The sequence below is a fragment of the Myotis lucifugus genome, unplaced genomic scaffold (assembly GCF_000147115.1).
Source record: "Myotis lucifugus unplaced genomic scaffold, Myoluc2.0 scaffold_829, whole genome shotgun sequence".
NCBI classification, from domain to species: Eukaryota; Metazoa; Chordata; class Mammalia; order Chiroptera; family Vespertilionidae; genus Myotis; species Myotis lucifugus.
In genome coordinates this window covers 163,053-173,149 of record NW_005871877.1, presented here as the reverse complement: position 1 = coordinate 173,149, position 10,097 = coordinate 163,053, and the positions used below count along the sequence as shown (strand labels likewise).

Below are 10,097 nucleotides of genomic sequence, written 5' to 3'. Positions count from 1 at the left end.
CGCGGTGGGTGGATGATGGGGCGCCGGGAACACCGCCCCCCCGGCCGCGTCCGGCCCCGCCCCCGCCCCCGCGCTGACCCCCGGCCTCCACCCCGGAGCCAGGCCCGGGGCTCAGTGTCCCCAGGACCTGCTTCTCCCGGGGGAGCTCCCCGAATGCTGGTGACGGAAGCGGGGGGCCGGGACCGGGGCACACTCCCCTCCGGGGCTCAGACCCCCGCCCCGTCCAGCCCCGGGACACCCTCTCTGCTCTGACCTCCAGCTTCCCAGCCACATCCGGAGCCGGAGGCGGGGCGCTCCCACCGCCCGGGCTACGCGGCGGGCGGCCGGGCCGGCGACCGCAGGTGCAGCGCAGGGAGGGGGGGGGGCGGTCCTCTGGGAGCCGGGAGGGAGCGGGGTCAGGAAAACCCCGAAGCCCAACTCGCCTTTCCCCGAGGCCCCTGGGGCTCCAGCGGGGTGCACCCACGTGCCCCGCCGCCAGGGGGCGCACACGGAGCCCGAGAGGAGGCCACCAGAATGGGGTGTGGTGCTGGGACCCCACTGCAGGGTGTCAAAGCTCGTTTACACTCCTCCCCAGGAGGTGGGAGCGGGCACTGTGGCCTCCATCCCAGTGTGGGGAGACGGTGACGTGAGTCCGGCCCGAATCGAGGCTTCTGACTCTGAGGTCCTGGAACCGACACTCCTCGGTCCCCGTGGGGCGAGGGGACATGCCATCGCCAGCCCGCCACCCCTCCGGCAGCTCCTCAATCTGTTCCACGAAGGAGGGTGAGGATGGCCCAGAGGGAGGCAGCCTTCCTTAGGGGCTGGGAGGCCCCAGGGGCTGCCTCCACACCCAGAGCCTCTGTCACTCGGTCCACACACAGGCAGGCCTTCTGAAAACCGAAGCCTGATCATGGCGCCCCCCCTTAAAATTCCCCAGTGGCTTAGAACGGAACCCCCACACGGCCTGACTCCCACCTCGCCAGTCCCACACGGTGGTCCGCCAAGCCGGCCTCCTCCCTCCCTCCAGCTCACCAGCTCAGCGCCGGCTGGTCTGCGTTCTCTGTCTGGAACAGCATGTGCCCCCGACTTTCCAACGGCTGGCACTGCGCCCCAACCTAACTGCCACCTCCCCGGGGAGGCCTTCACCCTCCTCTCAAGAGAAAGCCCCTCACTGCCCCATTCTCAAGCCTCCTGAGCACGGACCGCCACCTGGAGTTACTTCCCTTCTCGGCCCGTTTCCTGCTGCAGTGCCCTGTGCAGAGGCCGGAGGCTCTAGGCCAGTGATGGCGAACCCATGACACGCGTGTCAGAGGTGACACGCAAACTCATTGTTTTGGTTGATTTGTCTTCGTTAAATGGCATTTAAATATATAAAATAAATATCAAAAATATGTCTTCGTTTGACTATGGTTGCAAATATCAAAAAATTTCTATATGTGACACGGCACCAGAGTTAAGTTCGGGTTTTTCAAAATGCTGACACGCCGAGCTCAAAAATTTCGCCATCACTGCTCTAGGCCCACACTGCATCCTCACTCGCCCAGTCCTGGCGCACAGTAGGTGCTCAGTGCAGACTGGATGACGGATGAATGAAGGCAGAGCTGGGTCTTCCTGCCAGAGAAGGCCATTGCTGGGGGAAGGTCAGCAAAGCCCTCCCCGCGGCCTGGCCACAGGTTCTCCCCTTCCGCCTGGCATCCCTGACCTTGGGCCTGCTGACCTGGACAGGTCAGTTTCCACCTCAAATCCTGGTGGTGTTGCCCAGGCCCGCCGGCCCTGCTACCACCCCACAGGCCAGCAGCTGAGCCCTCCCAAGTGCAAGGCCTGTGCCAGGAGTTTGGGGCAGCAAACCCCGTTCATTCTTCTCCAAGGCCCTAAGGAGGAGATACTGTTACTATCCCCATTTAACAGACAGAGAAACTGAGGCTGGGGAGCGTTAAGTAACTTTCCCCTAAGTCACCGGCTAGTAAGTGGGAAAACGGATGCTCGTGCTTGGACCACTGTCTGTCTCAGGCACGGGGCGGCATGAGGCGCTTAAAGACTGGCTAAGTGGGGGTTGGGGCAGCAGTGCCTTGAGGTCCACCCCCTTGGGGACAGGGCAGATTGCAAAGCCAGCTTAGGGGAACCCCCTGGCCTGGGGTAACCAGGTCGGATCAAATGGAGACCACCAGGGCAGGCCACTGGACGTCACCCGCGTGGCCAGGCCCCGGCCATCCCGGGTCAGGCTCCCGCCAGGGAAGGGGCTGTCCCAGGCCACGGGTGCTGGGTGAAGGAGCCCGCAGAGGTGGGAGGCAAGGAGGCGGCCCTGCGCCAGGAGAGGGGGTGGCCCTGGCGGATTCCTGGTTCCCACCTCTCTCTACAAGATGGAGCTGAAATAGTCCAGCCCCAGCGCAGGCCCATGAGGTCCCAGCCTCTGACTCGCTGGGAAGGAGCCCCTCCCAGCCCAGCCCCAGCTCCAGGCTCATGAGTCAGGACCGGCTTGTTGAAACTGATACCCAGAAACCAGATGCTGGGGCTGATGAATAATGGAGTCTCCAAGGCAGGAGCCCCCTTCCCACTCCCCGCGAGCACCACCTCCCCAGGCCCAGAAAAAGAGGGCCTGTGGGCACCCCCACCCCCACAGTGGCCGGGCCCCGCCTGTCTGCAGTGGGAGAGGGAGGTCTCTACGGGGCAAGGTCTGTGATCAGGAGTTGGGGGTCCCCGGCTGGAGGCACACCCCTGCCCAAGGGCTTCCCACCCGGGATAAGCTCCCCTGGGAGCCGACCAGCCCCAAGGCCCCATCTGGCACCTTGGAAATCCAGGGGTGGAGGCTGCGTGCGTGGGCAGGTCAGCCAGGGCTGGGCCAGTTCTGCCAGGCTGCTCTCCTCCCTCCCAACGGCCTCGCCAGCTCCTCCCTTCCCCTAGGCCTGCACCTCACCCCTTGTCCTTTGGGCCCTGGGCCCACGCGGAGGCAGAGCGCGCCCCAGAGCCCTGCTGTGCTGTAGGCAGAGGGCAGGGGGGTGCGCTGTGCTGTAGGCAGAGGGCAGAGGGTAGAGAACCCGTCCACAGGCCAGGCCTCTGGAACCAGCGAGGCCCTTCCTCCCAGAGAGCAGTCTGGCTGGGACCCGGCGCCAGGGAGAGCCCTGCCTTGTGGTCTGAACTTCTGCCCCGTCCCTGCTCAGATGTGCCTGAGCCTGGCGCCCGGATCGGAGCACGGCAGCCAGCGCCTTCCCCTGGCACCTTCTCCAGCCCCAGACAGAAGGCTCCCTGGGAAGGAAGGGGGAGAGGACGCGTGCGGGGCTGTGGAAGACCTGTGCTGGGGGGCGGGGGGGAGGCTAACACTGCCCTTGCCCATCTGTGCAAAGCAGGCGTCGGCCAGTTCTCTGGAATTTTCCATCTAGGATGGCTGCTGGGTCCTACTGTGGGCCTGGACCCTGGCCGAGGGGCAGAGGCATTGTAAAATCTGCCGCGAGCAGCCCAAACCTGGGGAAGGGGACTGGGGGATCTGCAGGGCACAGGCACCCCTGGCTGCCATTTCCCCGCCTGTGGTTCAGGCTGGCCGGGCCTCGCCAGCGTTCCCTGGTCCTCTCCTCTCATCTTCCCGCAGCCGCCCCACTGGCTGAGGTGCCTCTCGCGCCCCCTGCTGGCCTCCAGTTGGCTTTCTGCCCGGGACCAACTCTGACTCCCAGGTGGGGCAGAATCCAGAGCCTCCAACCAGCCCACAAGCCCTCCAGCCACACGCTTCCCACCGGGCTGGGACTCCGCCGGCTCCGCAAGGCCCGACCTCGGAGCAGATTACCCCCCAGAGCCACTGGGGGGGGGGGGGGAGGGCCCTTGGGCTCCTTCCACCCTCAGAGGTAGCGCCAGTGGCGCCCACTGAGATCCACCTGCGGGCCTGGGACTTTCCACCCGGGTCTGTCCAGTGATTTAGGGGGAGACTTGGCACCCGACCTTACCCCGTCCGGACCCAGCTTCCCTGTGAGACTCACCTAGGGACACGGGTCTCCTCCCCTGTGGCTGGAACTCGGGCCTAGACAGTCCAATTCCCTTGGGCGCACAGGGCGAGGGGTACCGGACCGTGGGGCGGGGCGGGCTCGGAGGATCTGTGCGGCTTGGGGCGCCACACGTAAGGGAATTACGGTAGAGGGCCCGGCGCTTCCACCTGGGCGGGTCGGGATGTACCATCACGCACCCCGGCGGGGATGGGGGTGCTGGACCCAGGTGGCAGACCTGGCGGCCCAGGGGGTGGCAGACCTGGCGGCCCAGCTAGCGCTCAGGGAGTAATTTAGGGTTGGGGAGCCGGGAGTGGGGGGGGGGTGCGGTTGTCAGTCCCCAAGGGGGCTGGCCCTTTGCAGATCTCCGGGAAGTTCAATGTCTTTAACCTGGGCTTGACGACAGGAGCTCGCCCATCTGGGAGGCCCCACGGCAGGAAGCTGCCTTGGCCAGCGAGGGGGCCCCAGGGGTCCAGGCCAAGGGACCCGGAGGCAGAGTCCGCCCTGGGAATCGCCCCGAGCCAGGCTCGCTTCCTCTCCACTATAAATGGCTGGATTCGGAACTGCGCCTCTATGGCGCCTGCGAAACCCGTCTGGCCGTCTCCGTGTCCCCCCTCTTTTTTCCTGGCTCACGATGCAGGGCTGCAAAGGGGGCCCATTCCGCCCCTTGGTGGTTCCCTCTCTGCTAGGAACTTGGGGTGCAGGCGGTGCGTGGGGAGACAGGGCACCGCGGAGGAGGCAGCAGCCTTGCCCCAAGCACACTTTCCTTCTCCCCCTGAGGTGGGTGCAGTGACCTCGGCCACCAGGGCGGATCCGGGGCCAGAGACACAGCCCCCTCCTGCCCCCCCAGCATTTTCCCAATCACAGACCACACCCCCTCAGGCCCTCACCAAGCCCGGAGCCCCCTGCTGGCAGGGGCTGCCTTCCTGGGGGCTGGGTCCACACCAGTCACATGAATGGGGTCCTCTGTCTCTGTCTCTTGGGCCAGGCACCCCAAGCCTTCACCTGTCCCCCCCCCCCAATTACTTAGCCAAAGCCGAGGAGTTCACTGGCATTGCTTCTCTGTCCTCCCCCTTTGTCAGGGTACAGACTGGACTGCCACCTTCTACTGCTGACCAGCATCTAAAAAGACCAGTTACCACCAGGGAACCCCAGAATCGGCCACTGTCAAGGGCACCCTGACCTCCACCTCTTATCCCCAAGAGGGCTGCACGAGAGAATAGGTGACCACCTCTCCCATTATTCACCACATCCTGCTCATTCTTCCTCCACAGGGACCTCAGGCCCACCCTTCCTCTGCCCTGTGTCCACGGGTCTTCATCTGGCTGCCTCTCCCCTTGGTGCGCGCGCGCGCACACACACACACACACGCACACACTCACACTCACACACACACACATACACACACACACACCCTCATCCCTGCCACCGCACAGCCCATTGTTCAGCAAACCCAGTTTCCACTCTCTCCGCTTGAATACCTCTAGGCAGGGGGTGCTCACTACCTATCCATCGGGGAACAGCTTCCGGGGCTGCAAACTCTGGCCTCTACTGACCCAAACGCACCTCCCTGCCAGGGCCCTTGGGAGCCACGCGGAAAAACAAACCTCCCTTTCCTCCTGACAGCGCCTTAGAAATGGGAGGCGGGGACAGACTTGGCTTGACCTGCCTGGTTAGTCATTTCACTCCCTGCTTCCCCGTGTCCTGTCTGATGGAGGTGGGGTGGGGCCTACTGCAAGGCAGGGGTGTGAGGACCAGCTGGGGTCCCCCGGTGAAGCCGGACACAGGGCCCCCAGCTGAGGAAATGGTGGCCGCTAGACCAATACCTTAGTCTGAGGGTGACGCCCTGGGGGGCCCCCTCCAGGCACTCCCAAGCCTTCTGCCCCTCGAATGTGTGAGCCCAGAGCCCAGTGTCTCCGGGGCCAGTGTCAGCCCTCTTCCGTGTGTCCTTCCACAGACTTGGACCGGAGCCCAGCTCAAGGGGGCCAGACACGGTCCGGCTGGTGGGGCCCCCATCACATCAGCACTGGCCCCCCGTGAGGGAGGGAGGAAGAGAACACCTCCCCATCTCCCCAGACCCTGAGCCCCACTTGCCCTTGGAACAGGACAGACAGAAGTACCACAAACCTATGTCCACTGGGCGGGATTGGCCAGGGTCTGGGGTGGAACCCCGGGGGTCTCAGATCGTAGGGAGGAGAAGGAAAGTGCGCCTGAGGCCTGGGGTCTCGCCCCCTCGGTGGAGGGTGAGCACGTGGTGGCTGCTGGCATTCATTCTCTTGAACACCTACTGTGCGCCAGTCTGTGCCAAGCGCTACACGGGCGAGCCCTTTTATCCTCAGCACAACCACCTGGAAACCGAGGCTGAGAGAGGAGGAGTGACTTGCCCCAGGCCATGCAGCGGGGAGGGAGTGGGCTTTGACTTTGACTCTGGAGGTCACAGATGTGGGCTACTCTACACATCTTTTTAAAAAATCCTCACCTGAGGACATGCTGAGAGAGAGAGAGAGAGAGAAACATGCGTCAGTTGCCTTCTATAGGTGCACCGACCAGGGCTCAAACCAGAAGCTAGGTACGTGCCCTGATTCTGAGTGTCATGCATAGGATGATGCTCAACCAACTGAGCCAGTCTGGCCGGGCTACACATCTTCATCGGTGTCTCCCATCCAGCTCCGCCTCCCTCTCCCCGGCCCCCAGGCCCTGCTCACTCCTTCACAGCCCCAACATACCGCTGGCTCACTCAGCTTGCCTCCACCTCACAGCTCCTCATTCCTCAGGATGCCAGCGGCCTGGTACCCTGCCCTCGGCGTGAACTCCAGGGGAAGGAGGTCGGGTGGGGCAGCTGATTCATGGCAGAAGCCTCAGCACCCAGGAGAGATTCAAACAAAACCTCCAGGGTGGACCCAGAAGCGGAAGCGTCCAGCCCTGTTGGAAGATGGCCCTGCCCCGGGGCAGCCTGGGGGCCAGTTTGGCAAAGCCGAGGCCTCACTTCCGTCCTCCTCCCAGGGGGCGAGGATGTCAGCTCCAGGAGGGCAGGACCTTTGTTTCCTGGACACCTCCAGGGTCTAGAACCCGGCCTGCCCGGCAGATGCTCAAAGCTGATTTGGTGAATGAATGAATGATGTCATCTCCTTCAAAGAGCTCATATATCCTGCCAGCCGTTCCTAGAACGGCCAGAGAGGAGGCTCTTGATCTCACTCCAGGCCGAGCTCTGCCAATCAAGCTGTGTGGTGTGGGCAAGTCCTGTCACCTCTCTGAGCCTCCGTTTCCTCACGTGTCGTGAGGGAATAATCATGCTTTCCTCCTGAAGTTCTCACGAGGGTTCAGTGAGGGCCTGACACCCCACCAGGCACAGAAACGTGTTCAGTCAGTGGTGGTTATTATTATCATCAACAATAGGACATTCTTTGCTCCTCCTCTCACCCTCTCCTCCAGCCACCTCATCCGCTTGGCAAGAACTGCCTCTGTACTCCCGCCTGTGGCAGTTCCCCCTTCCTGCTTGCCTGTGGATGTTTTTACTTTCACCAGAGGCCACCTCCTCCAGGGTGTCCTCCCTGACTAGCCCTCCTCCCTCTGATCACACAGGTCCCAGAAGTGAGTCTGTGCCACGTGTCCCAAAGTGGGTCCCACCAATGACCGTGCTTCAGCTCTTCCCCCTGCAGGCTGGGCAACCCTCTGGCTGCTGATGCCAAGGTCAGCCCTGCTGAGTTCCAGGCAGGCCCAGGCTGGGCTTCAGTTAGGACCTGTGGCTGCAGAGGTGACACACTTGCTCTGAAACCAGCCCTCATCCACAGGCCTCACCTCTGCACAGTCCAGGCCGTCCCACCCCTGCCCCTGCTCCAGGATCTGCCCCAGGGGCAGCTGCCCACGAGAGGGGCCAGGACAGTGTGGGCTGGCCCCTCTTGTCACGCCTCAGGGTCAGGAGGAAGCCCCCAGGCTGTGCAGGCCCCTGGCAGGTTGGACAGGGGGGTAATGAGGCCAATTTGTTGCCAGGAGCCCCCATCTGGGAGAGAGGCAACCTGCCAAAACCAAAGCGCCAATGCCAGGCACCATCCGCGCCAGCAGATTGTCTGAATCACAGACACCCCCTTGCCTGGTGACTACGGCAACTGGAAGCCTCCCCCTCCGCTCCCACCCAGAACAGGCCTCGCGTTCCTTCTGACTGTTCCTTCTAGCCGTGGTCCTCTGGTGCAGCATGTGCGCTTTCGTGTCTGCGTGGGGGGGGGGGGGGGGGGGGAGACAAGGGACCTGGGGGAGTGGCATTTTTAATTTCCTGCAGCTGGCAGAGCCGAGCTACACCGTGGTTAGGAAACGGGCTCTGGCATTACACAGATCTGGGCTCTGGGTTCAAATCCCAGCTCCACCACATCCCAGCAATGTGTCCCTGGGTGAGCCACACCCTCCCCAGCCTCAGTTTCCCCATTTGCAAACGGGAATAATGACAGGACAGATCTCGGCCAGAAGGACTGGTCGCGCAAATGCGTGCTGGGAGGGGCGCAACACGGGCTCAAACCCTGGCTTGGTCTCTCTGGAGCTGCAGGGCCCGGCCAAGTCACAGGACCTCTCTGAACCTTGGTATCTCCATCGGGGAACGTGGCCATGATGTCTTCCCAGCAGGGCTCCCACAGTGGCGCATAAGGCACAGAGAGCGCGTGGCACAGCGCCCGGCACGTCGGGCGGGGGGCGGGCAGAACTGCGGCATCCTGTTGACCATGATCCCCCGTTCCGCCTCATTCCCAGCTCCCGAGGCCTGGCACTCCAGGACCAGCCTGTCCCTTCCCTTTGCCAGTCCCAGGGCCACAGCCACTGTCCCAAAGCGTCCCTGACCCGTGCCCAGGCCTGAAGAGTGGCCTGGTATTGCAGCAAGGGTGCCAACTGGCACTGAAACAGAGCCTGGGGGGGAGGGCCCTTCCCCCTACAGAGTCTCAGCTTCCTCATCTGTGACATGGGGCCACGGCTCCTGTCACCCCGGGGCTGCTGCACGAACTGCACAGAAAAGGGCTTTGGGGCACCCCTGCTGCCCCTGCGTTCGCAGACGTCCCCCCACTCCACTGCCACAGAGCCAGGGGCAGCCCCTCTGCCTCCGAAACCAGCCACCCAGGGTCCCTACCCACTCCTGAGCCCAGACGCGCTGTGGCCAGCCAGCTTCGCCCTGGCCGGTGCCTGGACAGAGGCTGGTGAGCGCCCGGCCCCTCGGCCTCGGCCCGGCCTCCAGCTCCCTACCTTGGCCGCCCGCCCCTTGTCCATGCAGTCGGGGTTCTGACAGCGCAGGCCCTTCTCCTCGGCCAGGCTCCCGGCATCTGCAGGGGAGAGAGCAGGAGGTTATCAGCGGGGTGGGTCCCCAGGAAGGGTGCACCCCAGGCCGGGCACCCAGCTCCCCCAGGGCCCCAGTAGCCTCCCCAGCGAGGATGGGTGGGGCTGTCTCCTCAAACCTCCCTTCAAAGGAGGTCAGTGTCCCTTTCTCTTTTAAATGCCAGCTTATCTGCTCGGGGATCTGTTCACAGAGCCCTTTCTCCTCGCTGTTCCCCAGGGAAACTGTCCAGATTCCACCGGGAGAACTGCTCCCTCCCTCTGTCCCACAGGTGGGGGGGGGTGCTGCTCCCAGACCTGGGGGGCCCCTGACTTCCTGGGGGGCCCCTGCAGGACTGCTGGGGGGAGGGGGACCCCAGGGGCCCAACAGCCATTCCTACCCCTGCCTTCCACGTCCCTATGCATGGACGCCCCTCAAAGGCCCAGAGGGTCCCCCTTACCCACCGTCCATCTCTGACCCAGAACTGGGCCCCTCCAAGCTGCCTTCCCTAAAAGGCTGGGGTGCAAGAGCGGAGGGGGCAGGGCTTGGGGAGAGGTGCTGCCGACGGGAACCCCAACAGGGGGGCAGGGTTTGCGCTCCGCCGCCCCGATGCGAGGCCGGCGTCCACCTCCCACCTCGAGCAGGCCTGCCCCAGAGGAGGGGGCGACCGAGCGCCCCACCGCGGAGGGGAGGGGAGGGGACGGGCCAGGTCCCCCTCGCTCCCCGCCCCCCACCGCCGCGCAACGGTCACAACTGTCCCGAACACAAAATCATTAAAAGAAAGTCCTCTATCAAGGGGGAGGGAGGCATTCTGCTGCTTTGTTCCCTGTAGGTAGGAAAAGAAGGCAGGCACCTTCCTACTC

General features: G+C 63.9%; 1 protein-coding gene across 1 annotated transcript in view; it reads right to left on the bottom strand.

Moving 5' to 3' along the window:
- Positions 1–9,244, bottom strand: part of PLEKHG5 (pleckstrin homology and RhoGEF domain containing G5) — a 25,785-nt gene extending 16,541 nt beyond the window's left edge. Inside the window, 1 exon segment of the mRNA XM_023747282.1 lies at positions 9,168–9,244. Coding sequence (XP_023603050.1) covers positions 9,168–9,191 — 24 coding nt within the window. The 5' untranslated portion in view covers positions 9,192–9,244.
- Between the last annotated feature and the right edge of the window lie 853 nt (positions 9,245–10,097).